The sequence below is a fragment of the Schistocerca gregaria genome, chromosome 3 (assembly GCF_023897955.1).
Source record: "Schistocerca gregaria isolate iqSchGreg1 chromosome 3, iqSchGreg1.2, whole genome shotgun sequence".
Lineage (NCBI taxonomy): Eukaryota > Metazoa > Arthropoda > Insecta > Orthoptera > Acrididae > Schistocerca > Schistocerca gregaria.
In genome coordinates this window covers 191142321-191165141 of record NC_064922.1, presented here as the reverse complement: position 1 = coordinate 191165141, position 22821 = coordinate 191142321, and the positions used below count along the sequence as shown (strand labels likewise).

Below are 22821 nucleotides of genomic sequence, written 5' to 3'. Positions count from 1 at the left end.
AATCAGAAAAGTACAATTAGCGGAAGAGAAGGCAGAACCAATGGGAATGCCTGTTTTTAAGGAAAACACCAACCAGTGTAACTGCAGTGCTGATTGGCTGCAAGGTCGAACGTCCTACACTTTTCTTTTTTCTTTCATTTGTCCTGAAATTAGTTCATCAAGAGGAAGGGTTGAATATTTCGCAATGGGCAGGTTGGTGTTCTGTAGGTTACAGAGTGGTGAGTTTCTTCACCGCTTCGTTTAGTAAGCGAGAGAACCATAATGCCCACATTTCGTTATCTTATTTCGTAGCATTTGAGTGGGATACTTCAAAGCCTCCATTCTGTCATCATGGTATTTTCAGTTCTCCTTCGACTTTCCATGTATATAAAGGACACTCAGTTCCTACGGAATATCTTCATTTCAGACGTGATCCAGCCTGGACACTTTTAAGATATTTGTTAGGAATCTCATACCTGTTGACTAGATCTTTGACTGAGGGTTTAGTAATAGAGTTCAGTTTTCACGTCCGCAGAGCAGGACAGGATCTGCTACTACCTTGTAAAATTTAGATCTCGTGTCTTTGTTTCAGATGACGATGGAGCATATAGCATATATCCTACAACTTAAGTCTTTAGCTTAGGTCACCTTCACGTCGCCAGCAGCCGATTTGGCTAATTCCTGCAATTTTCGTCCGGTTGCTTCTGTTCCTTCGAAAGTTAAGGCTTTCGACCTTTTCCTCAATGGACTACGATATCAATTCAGAAGTAGTAATAACGCGGCTGCTTCTTGTTTAGTTGTGTTCACAGCCCTATAATACGAAGTTGAGTCAAATGAAAACCTTAAATTTCTAATAAAAAATCGACATTTTGCGCCGTTATCCTGTAAGTTGGTAAGCGTGCTACAAACAGAGTGCAGAATGGCCTGTATGTGGCAACATAGTGCAGATGCACACATACCGTAGCAGTATCAGTATAAAGATGGCCGCCCCACTTGCGACTTGCACCAGGGAAGAACAACGTTCTGTTACTCGTTTTTTGCATAGTGAAGGTGTGAAGCCTATTGAAATTCATCTACGAATGAAGGTTCAGTGCGGTGATGCATGTTTGTCACAGCAGCAGGTCTATGAATGGAGTAGGAAGTTCGCAAATGATGTCATTTCAGTGGAAGATGCTCCTCGTCCAGGTCAGGCACAACGAGTTGTGACTCCACAGAACATTGCAGCAGTTTAAGCCATAGTGAAGGAAAACCGCCCACTGACACTGAATGACATTACAACATGTTTACAGTTTAATCATGAGTCAGCACATCACATTGTGCATGATGTGCTCCAGTTTCACAAAGTGTTTACAAGATGGGTGCCACGGCAGCTGACTCCTGAAATGGGAGAACGACGTGTTCATCATGCTTGTGAAGAAATTCTTCGGCGTTTTGAACGAGAACGTGAAGGCTTCCTTGCAAGAATCGTTACTGGTGACGAAACCTGGGTTCACTTCCACCAACCGGAAACGAAGAGAGCGAGCAACCAACACCGTGCCCCAAGTGATTTCCATATGTTTGGACCACTCAAAGACGCAATGGGAGGAAAGAAGTTCAGTTTTGATGAAGAGGTACGCCACGCGGTGCATAAGTGGTTGCGCAGACTACCAAAAGAATTTTTTTCTAAAGTTATTTATGCCCTTTGTTAACGCTGGAGGACTTGCATTGAGCGTGGGGGAGATTATGTTGAAAAGTGATACAGCTTTGTACCACTTGTGCATAATAAATAATATTTAAAAAATATTTAAGGTTTTCATTTCACTCACCCTAGTATGTTACAAAGGACAACATGTTTTGTTTGGACTGCGAATAAATTTATGTATTCATCACTGACGCGATTTCAGATGATATAATACTATGAAGTGCGCCAATGAACACTATTCCGTTTATGAGTATACCGTCCTCGTATAATACTTGTTTAAATGTCTGGACATATAATAAGACAAAAGTCTTCATCATTTATATAAAATAATCTAATATTTCAAGCAACAGGCTAATTATCATATGAAATGTTGCGTTGTGTTACATAAATGACAGGAGGACAGTGGCCTTGTGACGGTTATGGCATACTATTGCGACAGCTATGCAAGCTGGTAAGAAAATAGGTTCAGTACTCCACATGATCATGACATATGGATGAGGAGTGTGGGAAAGAGATGAGAATGTGTAAGTAGGCTGTTTAGGTTTTCTTATTGGTAACGCCATGTAGCGCTCTGTATGAAAATCACTGGCTGTGCTGTGTGCAGTCTGTGGCTAGTTTTGCATTGTTGTCTGCCACTGTAGTGTTGGGCAGCTGGATGTTAACAGCACGTAGCGTTGCAGAGTTGGAGGTGAGCCGCCAGCAGTGGCGGATGTGGGGAGAGAGGTGGTGGAGTTTTGAAATTTGTAAGACTGGATGTCATGAACTGCTATATATATTATCACTTTCGAACACTATTGAGCTGGCAGTAGTGGCGCTCGCTGTATTGCAGTAGTTCGAGAAACGAAGATTTTTGTGAGGTAAGTGATTTGTAAAACGTATAGGTTAATTTAGTCATGGCCATTCTCTTGTAGGGATTACTGAAAGTCAGATTGCGTTGCGCTAAAAAATATTGTGTATCAGTTTAAGCACAGTCATGTATAATTTTTCTAAGGGGACATTTCATATGGCGACCCTGCCAGGATAGTCGCAACAGATGATTGCTGGCCGCCTCTACAAGGACTACAGTGGGTCTGCATCTTTAGTGATCCACCAATACCATTATTTCTACAAGGACTGCAGTGGGTCTGTACCTCTGGTAGCCCACCAATACCGTAATCTCTACCGGGACTACAGTGGTTCTGTTCTGTGATGATGTACCTACCAATATTCTTCAAAACTTCGACTGACTCTGCTGTGGGTTTGCTCTGTTGTGGCCCATTACCTGTCTGCATGTCAAGAGTCTGCACTGTCTGTCCGTTGGAAGGACAACACTACTTCTTCAAGACAGCATGGAAATCCACTACTTCTGTGTGCATTTCCTTTTACTGCTCAGACTTTGAGAAAAAAAACACTGCAATTTTACTGGGATGAGTGACCAGAACTGTCTTTATGGACTGTGAGAAAATTTTTGCTTTTGACCAACATTGTATCAATAAGTGTGTGCATTTGATTTCTTTGTTATTGTAATTATGAAATTTTTTTTCAAATCTGTATTGTCCCTTGCCCAAAACAATTTGTAAAATGTTTTGTGGGGAGCATGGGGACTATGTAAGTAGGCTGTTTAGGTTTTTTTATTGGTAACGCCACATAGCGCTCTGTATGTAAAAATCACTGGCTGTGCTGTGTGCAGTCAGTGGCTGGTTGACATTGTTGTAATACTCGCCATTGTAATGTTGGGCATCTGGATGTTAACAGCGCGTAGCGTTGCACAGTTGGAGGAGAGCCGCCAGCAGTGGTGGATGTGGGGAGAGAGATGGCGGAGTTTTGAAATTTGTAATACTGGATGTCATGAATTGCTATTTACATTATGACTTTTGAACACTATTGAGGTAAAAACATTGTTTGTTCTCTATCAAACTCTTTCATTTGCGAACAATGCCTATAAGTAGTTAATGCCTACCATAGTTTGAATCTTTTAGTTAGCTGGCAGTAGTGGTGCTTGCTGTATTGCAGTAGTTCGAGTAACGAAGATTTTTGTGAGGTAAGTGATTTGTGAAATATATATTTAGTCAGAGCCATTCTCTTGTAGTATTTACTGAAAGTCAGATTACGTTGCGCTAAAAAAATATTGTGTGTCAGTTTAAGCACAGTCATGTATAATTTTTCTAAGGGGATGTTTCAAATGCTCTGAGTTGCCCATGAGCGACGACAGAGAGGAGGAAGTACCGTTATCAGATTTGGCAACGAGATGCATACCTTCTATTATTAACATTAAATTTTAATAATAACCCACATCGATAATGTAACTAAAATTGCAAAAAATGGTTCAAATGTCTCTGAGCAGTGTGGGACTGAGTCTGATAGCATCAGTCCCCTAGAACTTAGAATTACTTAAACCCAACTAACCTAAGGACATCGCACACATCCATGCTCGAGGCAGGATTCGTACCTTCGACCGCAGCGGTCGCGCGGTTCTAGACTGAAGCGCCTATAAAGGCTCCGTCAGTGGCGGGCCCTAAAATTTCAGTAACTGCATATCGATCTGCAAAGATCAAAAAGGAAATAATTTAATGTTATGAATGATTGGTGGACTTAACCGACCAATCACGGAAGTGCGTGCAGGTGGGAATAGGGTAGCCAATTACAAAGTCTAAGACTAGTATTCATGCAGGCAACAGATGTGAACGAGTGGTAATTTTGTTAAGCAAAATTGAACTGAAGTGTAATTTTGCCTCAGGAAACTGTATCAATTCTGGTTTTGCAATACACATTGTAAACATAAAATTGAAGCGTGCGACTGAAGGAACATGGAAACAGATGTCGTGAATATTATGATGCTCGCAGGGTGGTTGAGCCAGGCACGGCTCGTGTTCATGCCATTAATTATCATCTAATATTACGGTACTGTCGCCTCTTTTTCTTATTCCATTTACTGGCGTCATTAACTTCCGCCTGACTTGCCAATGAGCGGCAGCAGCGGCGCGTATCGATAAGTGCATTGCCGTACCATCTCTGGAGCGACCGATAGTGTTTCCGGGTCGTCGAGCGTCTGGCAGTCAGTTGGAGACGAACCAGCATTCATCTTCACCTCCCTCACTACCCTCGCTTAACTCTCCCCTCCCATGGTACAACAACCCTATCGTATCCTGTACCACAACATTCGTTCCCTGCCCACCCTCAAACTCCTCTTCCTCCACATCCTCTGTCAGCACTGCGTTGATGCCTTCATCCTAAATGAAACCTTCCTTCAACCCCATATCTCCATCTCCACGGCTCCTGACACCCTTCAGCACACCGATAACCCGTACCCTGTGGTGCGTGGCAGAGTTGCTACAGGCCACCTCAAGCACATCCCTGTCCGGCCCCAACCTCTCCTTAACAATCCTGCCAAGCCTCTCACCGTCAGCCTCTTCTTCCCCACCCTTAACATCACCTGTGCCACCATTTACATCCGCCCTTGCACCCCCATCCAGTACGATTTCCTGGCCCACATTGACCGCACCTTCTCCACCTACGTGATTGCCGCTGACCTCAATATCCACCGCCGTGATTCTGCCGACCTCTAGCGGTGGCATAAGTTTCTCACCTGGTTCCCCTGCCTCAGCACACCTGACCCGAATCCAACACCAGTCCCGATGTGGTCATTGCCTCTCCCAACCACCTTGGGTGCAACACCACAGATGTCTTTGACCTTATTGACAGTGACCATGCTCCTGTTCTCCTCACTATCTCCAATGGTCGCCATCCCCACAACGCTCCTCGCCATGACGTCCCTCCTAAACTTCCATCAAAGCCATCCACCCTCACCACCCCGCCCTGCCTCCACAGGCCGTCCTCCTCCTTCGAAAGTCCTGCCGCCTCTACCGCTCTTTTCTCTGCACTCATGACTGGGTTACACTTACCCACCACCGGCAATTACAGCGACACATCCGCAACCTGCTTAAGGCGAAGAAACACTGTGCCTGGCGCCAGACATGTACACAACTCAACACCACACTCCCCATAAACTCTTCCAAGTATTGGTCTGCTTTCCACTGCCTTAATGGGAACCGCCCCGCCCCCAGTATCCTCTTCTCCTTAATGACCGTCCCTTTCCTGATAACCTCAGTAAGGCCAACCACATTGCCTCTCACCTATCTGATGTTTTTTCCACTCCAGATGATCGCCACTATGATTATTCCCAGTTCCCTGACGTCATGGACCGCACAAATACCTCTGTTCCTCCCCTTGCTCCTAGCTTCCAGTACATGGGCTACACACCACCATCAGAACTAAACACTCCCATCACCACACAAGACATCAGCCTCACACTCACATCACTAAATGCAACACTGCTCCCGGCCATGACTGCATTACCTACCGCCACCTCAAACTCTGCCCTCCCTCTTTCCTTTCAATCCATGGTACCCTCTACAATGTCATCCTTGCCCCTGGCTTCTATCCCGACTTGTGGAAAACCTCCCGTATCCTGATGTTCTCCAAACCCAACAAGCCTCCATCTGATGCCTCTTCCTATCGTCCTATATGTCTCACATCGGTGTTCAGCAAGCTCTTGGAATCCATCCTTTCCCGGCGCATCCATCACCACCTCCTCCAAAACCACCTCTTCCCAAACACCCAATGTGGCTTTCGACCTTCCTTCTCTGCTGATGACCAACTCCTCTGTCTCACTCCGCTTAACTCCCGTCGCTCCGCCATTTTTGTCTCCCTTGACCTCGAAAAGGCCTACAACCGTGTATGGCATCCTGGTCTCCTGTTTAAAATCTAAACCTACGCCCTTCCTATCAATTACATCCTTCTGAAGGCCTCCTTCCTCTCCCACCACCCCTCCTGTGTTAAAATCCATCCCCTCTCCTCTACCTCCTGTACATGGCATATTTGCCCCAACCCCCCCCCCCCCCCCTCCGGTACTCCTCTTGCAATTTACTGAAGACACCACATTCCTCGCCCTCGCTCCTATGCTTCAACGGTCTCAACGCCTTCTCCAGAATCACCTTGACCTTTTTGCTGCATGGTGTAACCAGTGACTCCTGAAAATCAATCCTTCCAAGACCCAGGCAATCATCGTAGGTTGTACCACTCAGTCCTTCCGGCTCCTGGATTTCTCCCATACTGTCTGCGCCCATCCTGTCCATCTCACCCCCCCTCTCACCTACCTTGGCCTCACCATTGACCGTCTCCTCATCTGGATCCCTCATCTCTGTTCCATTCAATCCAAAGCCCACAACCACCACCGACTCCTCAAACTCCTCTCTGGCCGGACATGGGGGTTGCACCCCTCTACCATCCTCCATACCTACAAATCCTTAATCCGTCCCATCCTCTGCTATGCCAGTCCTGCCTGGATATCTGCCCCCCCCTCCCAAATTATATAAGTCCCTCCAGATCCTTGACCATCATGCACTCTGCCTCGCCTTCCGTATACGCCTTCCATCCCCCATGAGGATCCTCTATGATCTCATTCCTTTCCCCCATCTGCTCCCATTCCTCGAACATATCCGCATACTCTACACCTCCCGCCACGTTGCCCTCACCCCCTGGTTGCTTCTCCCTTCTCCATCCCCGCCTCCTGCCACATCTTCACTGTTGTATCCCCCCTACCCTCCATCTCTACACCCTACATCTCCTTTCCCAAGGTGGCATCCATCAACTCCCCCTCCCAGATGATGCCCTGTCTCCATTTATCCCTCCTATCAACTCTGATCTTCAACCCCCTCCGTCCTTTCCCTGGGCTCCCTCTTTCTCCACCCCCTTCCCCCTGTGTTTTCTCATGGCCTAACCTCTCCCTGTCTCCCTTCTCATCCCCCGCCCCAAGTCCCCTCCTCTGCCTTCCCCACTCCCTGGCACGTCTGCTCGGCGCCCCCCACCCCTATTATGAATCCTCATCCTCCATTGGCTCCTTTCCCCCCTCCCCCCTTCACTTTTCCTCTCCTACCCCCCCTTTTTTTCCCGTCATCTCTCCAGTTTCCCCCACCTGCTCTCGGCTGTAGTATGTCATATTTGTGCCAACTTTTTAGTGCAGTGTTTAAGTGAGTGTTCAGTGTTGTGCGTCTTTCCACAGTGTTGCGAACAGCAATCATACTGTCGCTGGGTGTGCATTTTATGTCTCTTGCGAACAGAAACCAGACTGTCGCCGTGTTTTTTAATTGTTTGTCTATTATTTTTCTGCTTCCTGTGTATTTTATTAGCATCATCAACCCTGTGTTTTATGTTTTAAGTTCCAGAATTTTCTGTCATTTCACCTTTAAGTCACCGATTATTTTTATTATGTTCATCTTTTTAAACCAAATTCTGTAGGCTGAAGAGCGGCGTAATAAGCTGCTGCCAGCCCGCCCCCTTCAGGGGGAATCGAAACTCAATAAAGGAAAAAAAAAAGACGAACCAGCATTGCAGTCGGGACGCGGCGCTCCAGTGCTCGCCAACCGCTGGCGACACACATGAACTGTCCGATGAGGGAGATTGGAGCGGGACGACCGTTGGTTGGTCGTTCGGTTGGTCGTCTCATCGGCCGACATATTTGGTCCTTTCACCATTTCTGGGTCTGGGCAGTTGGTCGGTTGGCGTGGAGCAGCAAGGACGTCTTCGTCACGCGTCCTCTGGCAGGGCCGCTGGCGTTGTGCACGAGTGGTTGGAGTGCGAGGTGCTGCTTGCGAGTGCTACGAAGTTCGTCGCCCCCGATCTTGGACATGAAAGCTGAGTCCTCACTTAACCTACTATCGAGCCTCAACTGTTTACATTTCTTCGTTTGATCTTGGTTGTCGCTTTTGGGACATTTCCGCGAGCAACAACATGTGTGTATTTAAGTCGGCTAAGATTCCAGCCATCTTCCTGTGCAGTATAACTTAATTTATTCAATGTTATTGAAGTTGACCAGCGGTATCTTCTGCCTTGTGGCCGTTGACGATCCGGGTACCTGCCCTTGTCGTTGACGTAATTTGCGGCAGTGTATTTTCCTCGTCGTGCTGTTGCTGTCCAGCGTGGTATGTATCTCGACAGCTGAGGTGTTGTTGGTCGTTGTTAGCGCCAATATTGTGTGTGTCGTTGTATTGAAATCTTGTGGTCGTTTGCTGGTTGCGTGGAGCAGAACTGATTCTGTTAGTTGGTCGGTCAGCTCTCTGTCGATTGGGTCGTCTTCAGATTAAGAAGTTGCTGGACAGGATGCCTGACTCACCTAAATAGGCGTTAGTGTTACTATCTCAGGATGACCCGTGGCACCGTTCCTTGTGTGTTACATAGTAATTTCCCTGTTGGGCTTTTAGTTATTTGGTTGATGTGTGGCCTTCAGCAGAGTATCAACATCTCTTAGATTCATGTTCTTGTCTTACCCTTAAGGCATAAGATTGTTATGCTTTTGTATGGGGCCTTCAGCAAAGTTTTACACGAAATGTTTTAAGATAAGGCCTTCTGCCTTTTGATCGAAACTCTTCTTATTGCTTAATATGCGGCCTCCAGCGAAGTTCCATTGGAATTAAATTGCTAAGGCCTTCAGCCTGTTTATATTGAAGATTTAGAAAATATTCTAGGCCGAAACCTCCAGAAGAATCTTGTATTTCAATTTCTTGCTTAGTCCTTGTGTCTAGGATTTTGAGTGTGGCCTTCAGCCGACGTAATCAAAGGAGGTCGATATTGTTTTGAGTGTTTTGCATCCTCGTTGTAGTACTGTGTGTTGATAGATAAAGTTTGTATGTTGAGTACAACTGACAGCAAGTTATTTTGGCCCCTTTCCACAACCTAATCCACTCTTTCCTGCTAGCTCAGGCATTTCAGTGGTATTCACATTCAGCTATCGTTCCTTCGATTAACGAGTTCAGACTGCCTTCCGTAAAGCGTTGATTTTGAAGACGCAATTTTTTCATTTTGCTTTCTTTTAATACATTTGTTGGCATCCAATGTATTGAAACTTTATTGCAACAATGTAGTAGTATCCCTGAACGCCACTGCAACATCCACTATTGCACAGTTATGAGCCAAGGTCTACAGGGAAGAAATTCAATGGGGATAGCTGTAGAACATATGTGGTAAGGGAGCCTCAACCAAATTATACAGGGAAGAATTGAGTGTAATTTCTTGCAATTTAGCGTTGCAGTTCATTTAACGTAAACCTCCATGTGCAACCTTCTGCAGAGTACAACTTGCGCGATCATTGAGTCCGACGTAATAATGCGTAACGGCGGCCACCTTACCACTTTTTAAGAGGGTAAACGCCATAACTTCTTAAAACGGATGATATGAATTGATGCACTTCATAGTGAGTTATCACTCGAGACTGGCTTGGGCGGTCCAAATCGAGTTAATAGTGAATAAATAAATTAATTTAATAAGTCTGGAGGAAACTGATCCCTCTTCTGTACTAATAATGGACCCAATTACAAAACTGTGATAAGAAATTAATGTCGAACTGCAGTTGAGGAGAAAGGACAGAAATGAGACTATACCGGGGACCTAGAAACGACAGAGGGGCTTCGTCCATGCCATAGCCCTCAGTGGTTCACAACCCCACAGAAGGCTACACCAGTCCACTCGCCCCACCACCGCCCCATTTGGATCCCAGTGGATCCGGACCCCTCCGCCCCATCGCCCCCCCCCCCCCCTCCATCCCCGAGAAAGACTCACACCAAACGAGTGTAGCCCCAAATGTTTACATGGTAGAAGTATGATGCACGTGTGCGTGGAGATAGTGTTTGCGCAGCAGCAATCGCCTACATAGTGTAACTGAGGCGGAATAACGGGCACCAGCCCGCATTCGCCGAGGAAGATGGAAAACCGCCTTGAAAACCATCCACAGTCTGGCCGGCACACCGGACCTCGACACTAATCCGCAGGGCGGATTCGTGCCAGAGACCGGCACGCTTTCCCGTTCGGGAAACAGCGCGTTACACCATGCGGCTAGCCGGGCGGGGGAAATTCGATTAAGGTAACATTGATTCCCTTTGTGAAAGTGAAATTCTATAGGACCTGTTGAATAGAAAGGCCTACAGATCACAGAATGCGATCATAATGTAGACTAGTAGTCCGTAGGAGCACCAGAGGTGAGACCAGTGACAGACTTAACATCAAAACTCGTAGCATGTAGGAAAGGAAGTGAAAGAGTTCTGCTTCTATGGAGACAAACGCGTACAGAGGAAGCAATGGAAATATGAAACGGAGGCACTAATCTGACAAAGAAATTTCTGATAATTTACACTATCTCATCAAAAGTATCTGCACACTATTAGTACTTGAACTCAGCTGGACAGTAAGAGTGGAGGAATAGTAGCCCATTCTTCCTCAAGAGCCCGAACTAGCGTAGGACACTAGGGCCTCGAGCGAAATCTTACGTTGTAATTCATCCCAAAGGTGTTCCATTGGGTTCAGGTCGAGATTGCGTGCAGGCCAGGATATTTCAGGAATGTTTCTGACCACGAAGCATTGCCTCAGAGACGACACTTTTTGACAGGTGCATTGTCGTGCTGATCCAGTGATTGTCTCCGAACTGTTCCTCTACTGTAGGCGGTACGCATTGCGTGAAGTGTGTTCACATTATTCTCAAGCGCAGTGAAGGAATCACATCCTAATCGCGAAAAATACCCCCGTACCGTAACATCTCCTCCTCTGACCTTTAATCTCGGCACTACACACGACTGCAGGCAACGTTCTGAAAGCGTTCGCAAGTACCAAAACCTGCCACAGGGTAAGCACGATTTATCACCCCAAATAACTCGTTTCCAGTGGTTCACCGTACAGTGACGTGGGTCTTTACAACACCTCCAGCGTCGCTTAGCAATTTTTACAGAAATGTTTGATTTCTGAGGAGCCCCTCGACTACTGTAGCTCATTCCTTTTAACTATCCACGCACAGTCATTGAGCTAGCTGGATTGCTAGTAAAGCATTTGTAATTCACGAGTGATTCCTTCCACCGAGGTCTTGACATTATTTTGTAACCGTCTTCCGCAATTTTCGACGGTTCCTGCTCGTAAGAACATAAAGTCTGCTGCGTCTTTATTTAGCTGGGTTGTTCCTTCGCGTTTTCACTTCACAAGCACATCACCATTAGTCGACTTCGGCAGCTTTAGAAGCATTTAAATGTCCGTAATGAATTCAGGAGTGGAATTAAAATACAAGGTGAAAGGATATCAATGATACGATTCGCTGATGACATTGCTATCCTGAGTGAAAGTGAAGAAGAATTAAATGACCTGCTGAACGGAATGAACAGTCTTTCGAGTACATAGTATGGTTTGAGAGTAAATCGGAGAAAGACGAAGGTAATGAGAAGTAGTAGAAATGAGAACAGCGAGAAACTTAACATCAGGATTGATGGTCACGAAGTCATTGAAGTTAAGGAATTGTGCTACCTAGGCAGTAAAATAACCAATGACGTATGGAGCAAGGAGGACATCAAAAGCAGACTCGCTATGGCAAAAAAGGCATTTATGGCCAACAGAAGTCTACTAATATCAAATAGCGGTCTTAATTTGAGGAAGAAATTTCTGAGGATGTACGTCTGGAGTACAACATTGTATGGTAGGGAAACATGGACTGTGGGAAAACCGGAACAGAAGAGAATCGAAGTATTTGAGATGTGGTGCTATAGACGAATGTTGAAAATTAGGTGGACTGATAAGATAAGGAATGAGGAGGCTCTACGCAGAATCGGAGAGGAAAGGAATATGTGGAAAAAAGTGATAAGGAGAAGGGGCAGGATGATAGGACATCTGCTAAGACATGAGGGAATGACTTCCATGGTACTAGAGGGAGCTGTAGAGGGCAAAAACTGTAGAGGAAGACAGAGATTGGAATACGTCAAGCAAATAATTGAGGACGTAGGTTGCAAGTGCTACTCTGAGATGAAGAGGTTAGCACAGGAAAGGAATTCGTGGCGGGCCGCATCAAACCAGTCAGCAGAATGACGACAAAAAAAAAAAATATTCACGTTCGACGTCACTGAGCTCTGCTGACCGACGCATTGGGTCGTCAATGCTTCTCTGCTTATAACACAATACTCGTCGCTTCCTTTTATACTGGCTGGTCAGTCTCTTGTGACAGTTGGTGGTGTCCGGATAATTTGGATCAGATAGGGCGCAGAATTGATTACACGTGAGTCGTGAACCGTGGAAAAAGGAAAAAAAAAAGCAGAAATGTAAACAGTCGAAACGTATGAGATTCAGTGTTGCAGAAGGATTTGGAAAATGAATTTTACTGATAAGATTGAATGGTGTCCATAGAATCGCAAAGGTAAGAGATATACTGACGGAAAAAAGTCACAATACGAACGAAAGTTAGAAGGCGTCTTCGTACATCTGAAAGATGATTACTCAGATTGTACGCCAGTTGCATAAGAGTGCCGCTAGTAGCGCTGCTATAAGGATGCAAATTAGGTTTGCTTTAAATACACGCTGTAGCAGTCATGAGCGTTAGTTACCTTTGGGATTTGGCGTGGTGAGTGGATGTGAGACAAGAATGTCTTTAAGGTGACAAAGACGCCATTATTAACATCTCGCTATGAATGGGGTCGTGTGATATGGGTATGAGAAACTGGATGCTGCTCCTGTGATATTGCATGAAGACTTGGCAGGAATGTAGTTACTGTAAACGATTGCTGGCAGCGGTGGTTACGAGGATGTACGGTCGCAAGAGGACTGGCCTCCGGACGGCCGCATGGCTCTGCCGAGAGGGAAGGCTATCGTGATCTGGGTATGGCGCATCCTACTGCATTAGCAGCAGCAATGTGAGCAGCAGTTGGTACCACAGTGACACAACGGACTGTTTCAAATATTTTACTTTAATGACAGCTCCGAGACAGGTGTCCTGTTGCGTGCATTCCACTGACCACAAACCACCGTCATTTGCGACTTAACTATTGTCAACGGAGAGATCATTGGAGGGCAAGGTGGAGATCTGTTGTGTTTCTGGTGAAAGCTGATTATGCCTCAGTGCCAGTCATGGCTTAGAAGGAGACCAGTGAAGGGCCTGTAACCAACCTGTCTGCTTGCTGGACACAGTGGACCCACACCTAGAATTTTGGTCTGGGATGCGATTTCGTTTGAGAGCAGGAGCACTCTCCTGGCTATCCTACGCACACTGACTGAAAATTTCTACGTCAATCTGGTGGTTAGACCTGTAGTACTACCATTCATGAATAGCATTCCAGGGGTGTTTTCCAACGGAATAGTGCTCGCCCATGTATACCTCTTTTGTAACTCAACATGATGTACAGAGTGTCAACATGTTGCCTTGGCCTGCTCGATCACCAGATCTGTCACAGTCGAGCGCATATGCGACATCATCGGATGACAACTCCAGCCTCATCTTCAAAGAAAATCAACTGTTGCTGTATTGACCCACAAAGTGCAACAGGCATGGAGATAGAGAAGATCCAAAGAAGAGCGGCGCGTTTCGTCACAGGGTTATTTGGTAACCGTGATAGCGTTACGGAGATGTTTAGCAAACTCAAGTGGCAGACCCTGCAAGAGAGGCGCTCTGCATCGCGGTGTAGCTTGCTCGCCAGCTTTCGAGAGGGTGCGTTTCTGGATGAGGTATCGAATATACTGCTTCCCCCTACTTATACCTCCGGTGGAGATCACGAATGTAAAATTAGAGAGATTCGAGCGCGCACGGAGGCTTTCAGACAGTCTTTCTTCCCGCGAACCATACGCGACTGGAACAGAAAAAGGAGGTAATGACAGTGGCACGTAAAGTGCCCTCCGCCACACACCGTTGGGTGGCTTGCGGAGTATGAATGTAGATGTAGAACTCCATCCCATAAACTGACATCCGGCACCTAAACAACACATTGCATACACCTTTCAATTCTTCTGTTGAACGCTGTGGCAGTTAGACCTTTTAATAATGTACCAGCATTTCGCGTTTGTAATGGTGTATCTCTCTCTGTGACATAAAACTGTTTTCTGGCAATGTTAAGCACCAAAACGTGCTAACTTGACGACTCTACTCCAGAAATCTCATTAATGTACACTACTGACCATTAAAATTGCCACACCAGGAAGAAATGCAGATGATAAATGGGTATTCATTGGACAAATATATTACTCTACAACTGATATGTGATTACATTTTCACTCAATTTGGGTGCATAGAACCTCAGAAATCAGTACCCAGAACAACCACTTCTGGCCGTAATAACGGCCTTGATACGCCTGGGCATTGAGTCAAACAGAGCTTGGATAGCGTGTACAGGTACAGCGGTCCATGCAGCTTCAACACGATACCACAGTTCATCAAGAGTGGTATATTGTGACGAGCCACTTGCTCGTCCACCATTGACTAGACATGAGAGATCTGGATATCTGATGAAGATCTGGAGAATGTGGTGGCCATGACAGCAGTCGAACATTTTCTGTATCCAGAAACGCCCGTACAGGACCTGCAATATGCGGTCTGCATTATCCTAATGAAATGTAGGTTTTCGCAGGGATCGAATGGAGGCTAGAGCCAAGGGTCGTAACACATCTGAAACCTAACTTCCACTGTTCAAAGTGCCGTCAATGTGAACAACAGGTGGCCGAGACGTGTAAGCAATGGCACCCCATATCATCACGCCCGTTGATACGCCAGTGTGGCGTTGACAAATACACGCTTCCAATGTGCGTTCACCGCGATGTCGCCAAACACGGATGCGACCATCGTGATGCTTTAAACAGATCGAAGATTGATCCGAAAAAATGACGTTTTGCCATACGTGCACCCAGGCTCGTCGTTGAGTACATCATCGCAGGTGCTCCTGTCTGTGATGCAGGGTTAAGGGTAACCGCATCCATGGTCTCCGAGATGATAGTCGATGCTGTTGCAAACGTCGTCGAACTGTTCGTGCAGATGTTGACTCAGGCATCGAGACGTGGCTGCACGATCCGTTACAGCCATGCGGATAAGATGCCTGTCATCTCAACCGCTAGTGATACGAGGCCGTTGGGATCCAGCACGGCGTTTCGTACACTCTCCTGAACCCACCGATTCCATATTCCGCTAACAGTCATTGGATCTCGACCAGCGCGAGCAGTAATGTAGCGATACGATAAACCGCAATCGAGGTAGGCTACAAACCGACCTTTATCAAAGTCGGAAACGTGATGCTACGCATTTCTCCTTTTCTCCACCTTACACTAGGCATCAGAAGAACGTTTCACCAGGCAACGCCGGTCAACTGCTGTTTGTGTATGAGAAATCGGTTGGAAACTTTCCTCATGTCAGCTTGTTGTAGGTGTCACACCGGCGCCAATCTTGTGTGGATGCTCTGGAAAGCTAATCATTTGCGTAGCAGAACATCTTCTTCCTGTCAGTTAAATTTCGCGTCTGTAGCAAGTCATCTTAATGGCCAGTAGTGTACATTTTTTTTCCGACCGCGTGCGCGAGAAACGCTAGTGTTGTTATGAGAATGTGCAGTAGATACTACCTCGTTCGATACGCTGGGCACACTTTCAGGACAGGGTGTGGTGTGGGTACTCACCATGAGCGTGGCGTTGTGCATGTAGTGGAGTCTGTTGAGCACGCCCTTCCTGGTGGCGGTGGCGTGCCGGATCACCGCGCTCACCAGCACCGTGTCCCTGTTCAGGCACGCCGACGGCCTGCAACACACCGCGCCACAGCGCAGAACGGTGAGCAGGCAAGGCACAGAACATCACCTCGTCTCCAGCTAGTGCCATCCAGCTCAGTTCATTCTCAAAACTAAAGGCAGCGTGTGTTTAAAAAAAAATCTGTTTCATTTTCTTACATGGAGGCCATAAAGCACTGGTCAAAACTGAGAAAACTCGCATAACTACATGTCCGGAAACAAATACAATGTAGGTCACTAAATAGCCAACGTCATGAAAGTGGCGCGCAACAGACGTTAAACTGGCTTGACATACTTGGATATGTAAAGAGGGAGTGGAAATACAAAACATTCCAACTGCCCATTTTTTCACTAAACTCCATTTCAGTGCTGATGTGTCACCGGCAGGGTCGTCTCTACCATTAGGCAAGATTAGGCGGCCAGCTAGAGCGGCAAAATTCTAGGAACGCCAGCGGGCGGAAAAAGTTATTTCAAATTCAACAGCGAAAGAACTGAGCAAATGGGGGGATGAGTGGATAATAAGAAAAATTAAAAGATCGAAATGTTTTCGAAAACGCAGCGAACAGTTGCTTAATAATTCTTTACTTACTTTGACGAAAGTAAATGCAATGCTTCTACCAACCTCAAAACTAAAGCAGCCGCTACTGAGCACGGATCGAAACAATGGCAACAGCCACTGCTTTTAGGCAACCACAAAATCCATCCCTCACCGGGATTCGAACCTGGACTCACCTAGGACGAATGATCAGAAGACAATCGCTTAGACCACTGGGCCTAATAAAAACTGTAGTACCCGCAATGGAAAACGCAAACAAGGCGTCGTTTATTTATTTAATCGCAAGTAACTGAATGCTGAAAAAGATTACAGTCATTCCTCATTTTAAAAATATTTCAATCAAAACAGAAACGAAATAACACTGCAACTGTCCAGATCAGTGCTTCACAATGTCTCCCATAATATGGCAATAAATTCTAAACTGAAGGAAAAATTCATTCGTACCAGAAAATAGTTCCACACCTTTATCTGCTCATTTCCATGTAATTAAATAAAGTAAGTAATTGATGCCAAATTAGGATGGCCTGTCATAATCAATTGAGTTGTTTTAAAATTTTCAGCACGTAATTCCGATTTTAATTATTCGGGGAAATTTCAAAAATTGAAGACAAAAAATAAGAGTGATGATTTTGTAATCCTCAATCAGTTCTCAAGCAATTTAGGACAAAGCATGAAAAAAGACTATCGATAGACAGTGAGAACGGTTGGTGACCTGTTTCATTATTAAAAATATGATCAGATTTTCCATTGTTCTGCCGGTGGATGATGGTGGGGGAGGGGGGGGGGGCAAGGGGTGGGGCAAGGCATGTCCCTAGACTTGTTCCAAGAGCCAAATCACGGAGAAAACATTTCAATCATCCGTTACTAGACAGCGCATGATCTTTGTACAAGCGGTGTTTCACGATGAAGTTCCAAGTGCCATTCCTTAAGGTTTCGTCCATGAAGCCTGGCATGTTTTGAAGAGTAGGAGGTGCATCAAGTTGAAATTTACGTCGCAAAATAAGACCTATAGTTGCTACGGGATGTAAAAAAACTGTAACTACTAAGTCAATGCAGTCAAAAGACAAGACCATTAGTGTAACATATTTCGATACCTTCGAAGTCACTCATCAAAATCCACTGGGTGCTTTTCGTCGACCTAGAAGCATGTTTCACAGTAAAACCGCAGGATAAATTCGAAAACATATTCATTTGTTATGAAATTTTTCGTGTGACCGTCCGTCTGTTAAGACATGTTTATCTCAAGAACAGGTAGATAGATCAGGTTGAAATTTGTGTCACATACAGAGGTCTACGTCCTTCGGTACTGTAAAAGCCAATGAAATCTAAAGGTACAGCGATTTATACAAATGTTTTGATACTCGCGGATTCACTCATTAAAACCTATAGCATACTACCTATTGACGTAGAATCAAGAAATCTGGCAAAAAGAATGGTTTCATAGTAAAAGTGCAGGAAAAATTAGAAAACTGTTGATCTATAACTACACCACACGGAAACTATTGCTTTTATCATTTGTTATCTCATTTCAGACTTGAAATTAAGACTTTTTTGAAATTCTGGGAATCCTCAGGACCGTTATCTTGCCACTGTCAGTATCCATAACAGGCAAAATCGTCGAGATTCTCAATTCCCGGTGTGGATGAACTGTCTATATACATAATAAAGTTTGTATACGGAACCGTCAGCGTGCGAGTCCTACCCGCACCTGGCCAATATTAATTGCTACATGTCACGTAATCACTAAGAATTAGACAATGACAATTTACTGTAGATGCAGTATGGACGTCAAATCAAACTAGACGTTACTTGAGAAGGACAATAAAGCCGAAACTGTCGTCGTTAAGAATACTAAACTTATTGCAGCTTGTCTGGACCTTTCCTTTACAGAATGTCGTGTTATGATGTGTACTATGCTGCAGGCCCAGTCGAACGAAACATATATAATTTTTTTAGTCTGAAACAGAAGAATGGGGAACTTCAAAAGAGGAAAGAACATGGGAGATGTTGGCTATGCCGTACATCATCTGAAAGAACAATTGCAAAGCAGAAAGACCCGTTGACGACGTTGCTATCTCTTTCTCAACAGCAGAGCGAGTTTTACAGTAAACTTGATCACAAGAATAGAGTTGTGTAAAAAACAGAAGCCAATACTGAGATTTTTTCGTGAATTTAATTTTGTTATTCACTTGTGGCAACTTAAACTGAAATAAGAAATTGTTTTGTTGGATATAGTTTTGCTAGTGAACATATTACTGATCTCTATGGTATCAGATACCTACTCAATATTTCTGTACACAGATAAGTTGTACACAAAAAAGATGCATTGTTTTTTGATTTGGTAACGAAGTACTGCCACTGGAAAGGGTGTAAGTCGCCTATACTCTTCAATCTATACGTTCAGGAAGGAATGACTAAAATAGAAGAACGTTTCAGGAGTGGGACATTCAAGACGAAAAGATATCAATGGTAAGATTTATTGATGACATATTCTATCCTCAGTCAAAGTGAAAAAGAACTACAAATATAATCAACAGTCTAATGAGTGCAGAATATGACCTGAGAGTAGAAAGACGAAAATATTGAGGAGTAACAGAAAACAGCGAGAAGCTTAATGTCAAAATTGGAGACCTCGAAGCTGACGACGTTAAGGACAGCAAACGATACATGGCGGAAGAAACAGGAAGGACATAAAAATGCGAATTAGTACAGGCACAGAGGGCATTTCTGATCAAGAGATTTCTGCTTCTATCAAACAAGAGATTTAAACTGGGAAATAAATCCCTGAGAGTGTACGTCTGGAGTACAGTGTTGAATGGTAGTGAATCGTGGACTTTGGGGAAAAAAGTAGCAGAAGAATCAAGGCGTTTCAGATGTGGAACTATGGAAGGATGTTGAAAATCAGGTGGATTGATAAGGTAAGGAATTAGGTGCTCCTCCACATAAACGGTGAAGAAAATACTGACAAGAAGAAGGGAGAGGATGATAGGACATGTGTTGATACATTAGGGAATAACTTCCACAGTACTATTGGGAGTACCAGAGGATAGGAACTATAGGGGGACAAATTGAATACATCTAACAACTAACTATGGACACTGGATGCAAGACCTACTCTGAGATGAAGAGGTTGGCTCAGGAGAGGAATTCGTGGCAAGCCGCATCGAAGTAGTCAGAAGACTGCTGATCAAAACATAACTTGCCGTTCATCCTGTCTGCAGGAAAGAAATATCAACAAACTTCTGGTTAATACGACTGACCATTTTCGAGGGGGTCAGATGGTAGAGCATTTCTTGCACAATATCAGTATGCAGTCTGAAAACTCAGTAAACATTGCAGATAAGTCCTAATATATGTTGCAGAAGCGAATTCCAACTAATTCCCTTCTAATATTTTCTTTGGTGACATTTAGTCGAGTCTGGCGCAGTTCAGAATTGGAAATTTTGAAAAAGTGTTCTGAGTCCACCTACCTCTGTTGCTTACATCGCTTGTCATACAAAGTTGCTGGTATAAGCTGTCCCCAGCAAACCTGTCGGCGAAGATAAAGCGCGAAGATCGATTCGTAGGCGCTGGATCAAGCGCGCCTATCGCAAGAGAGGCCAGAGACACACCGACAAGCAACAAGCCACCAACGCCCTCTTGACAGCATGTATTTAGGCCGCCCCCGCTGACTGGACGACCTCACTCACACACTCAGTCATCCGGTTTGGCGGCTGCCAGTTTACTTGCAGAGCAGGTTTAGTTCATCACGGGCTACAACAGCACATAGCGACCAGATTAGTGACTATAGCGGGACTATAACTGATAAGCTTGTACCAAAAGCTATGGTCACCATCCAAATTAAATAAATGTTTCCAGTTTATGTAAATAGAGAACCGTTTTAATCCCCATGTGTATTTGTGTTGTAGAAAGAGGATACGGTCCCCGATAACAACATCCATTCCCTTGCTTCCTTGCGGTAAAATACTCGTGGCTAATGAGGATATTTCAGTGGCGAACGAAAATAATCAACTTGAACGAAGATTTTGCTTGCTTCTCTCGTGTTTTAGCTTGCAGAGTTTCTGGCGTTCAAATGTTTATATTTTCTCACTTGTTGTGTTCTTGCATTTATGCCAAGAGGGAAGCCGCAGAACTAATTAAATTTCTCTTTTCAGAGGCTTTGCCTGCTTTTGGTATTACGTGTTTGTGTAAACCATAAATTCTCCACCACCTGCCCCCGCGCCTCAGCAGTAGATGGTTAATGTGACGGGTTTAGCACAAGCTTTTCAGTTTCAGAACCAACAAATTGCTACCTGACTGACGACGGTACGACAACTACGGGCTGCACAAACGGTGTCGGCTTGACAACCGCAAACGACCGAAAAACCAGCCCAACAACTGCCGCCGACCAGCACATCAAAGTTCCGGTAATTTAACGACACAAAAGAGGAATGGCTAGAATACCTGACTTAGTCAAGTTCATCACGTTCATGGTACTGTAGAGCTGCAACACATCCTTTCGATTGCGGGATCCCCAGTGTTCAGGTTAATAATACAAAGAGTATTCCCAACCGCGTCTGCCGACGAACTCGTTTACGACTAAGTAATAGCAGCATTCACTCAGTAACTCAATACTATGACCTGCAAGTCTAAGTAGCTGTAGCTAGATCGCAGTTCTTTCGCTTGCAGAAAAATCCGGAACAGACGTACCGCCTGTGGTACACAGTATTAACGGGCATAACTTGGAAGTGTAAATTTAAATGTCATATATATGAATGTCATATGTTAACCGAGGACCTAGAAACGACGAAGAGGCTCCGACCCCACCGCAAAATCCCACGACGACTACCGCAATCCACTTCACCCATCCGCCGGCACACCGAACCCAGGGTTATTGTGTCGTTCGATCCCCGGCGGACCGCCCCCCCCCCCCCCCCCCTCCATCTCCCAAGGGAGTGTAACCCCTATGTTTGCGTGGTAGAGTAATGGTGGTGTACGCGTAGGTGGAGAACGTGTTTGCGCAGCAATAGCCGATATAGTGTAGCTGAGGCGGAATAAGGGGAACCAGCCCGCATTCACTGAGGCAGATGGAAAAACGCCTAAAAGGCATCCACAGACTGGCCGGCTCACCGGACCTCGACACGAGTCCGCCGGGCGGGTTCGTGCCGGGGACCAGGCGCTCCTTTCCGCTCCGGAAAGCCGTAAACTTAAGTGTAGTTGTGGAAACGTTTTCAGTGATTTAATGATACGTGATGCAATAACACACAGTGTCCCTGATGTAGAATACGGGAACAGCTCTTAAAGTACTCTGATCCATTACTTCCCCAAGTATTGCAAATCGTAGAGCAATATGATTCGGGTGCCACAGCAGCCGGAAAGTTTGACCAGGCCCCGATTTGTCGGATCGAGTCACCACTTGTTCGCTACCGCCCCAAGCACCCACAACAAAGAGCGCGTCCACAGCCGCGCGGACTGCCACGTAAACATGTAAACAGGCCTGCGAGTTTTGTGAAGTGTTGACCTAGATGTTTGACATAAAGGATAGGATTGCCCATCACGTTAACGCAACGTGTTACACGTGTGGAAATAAGGCCATGTCCAAGCACTTTGTTTTGCAACGGCATTAGAACGCCATTTCTGCCTGCTCCGAGAAAAAACAGGCGCATGCACATGTAGTGAACGCTGTGTTTTCAAACCCTACAACAGTTTGTGACAAAACTATTTATCATTACTCATGAGAAACACGTAATTCCGTCAAAATTACAAAGATATAATTTTTGGAAATATGTATCCTTTGTATCCATAATGACTGGTCATTCTGGATTTCTAACTTAACAGCACTGCATTAAACTTATTTTAGTGAGCATTTAAATTTTCATTTTTGACTCCGAATATTTTAATTTTTTCCAACTGTAAGTAGGCTGTTTAGGTTTTTTTTATTGGTAACGCCACGTAGCGCTCTGTATGAAAATCACTGGCTGTGCCGTGTGCAGTCTGTGGCTGGTTTGCATTGTTGTCTGCCATTGTAGTGTTGGGCAGCGGCAGCTGGATGCTAACAGCACGTAGCGTTGCGCAGTTGGAGGTGAGCCGCCAGCAGT

At 45.2% G+C, this 22821-nt stretch overlaps 1 protein-coding gene across 2 annotated transcripts in view; it reads right to left on the bottom strand.

Moving 5' to 3' along the window:
* The window catches only part of LOC126356285 (toll-like receptor 2), a 497935-nt gene that overhangs the window by 309653 nt on the left and 165461 nt on the right, over positions 1–22821 (bottom strand). For both annotated transcript variants that reach the window (XM_050007162.1, XM_050007161.1), the window contains exon 4: positions 16084–16201. In XM_050007162.1, coding sequence (XP_049863119.1) covers positions 16084–16201 — 118 coding nt within the window. The remainder of the gene's footprint in view (positions 1–16083; positions 16202–22821) is intronic.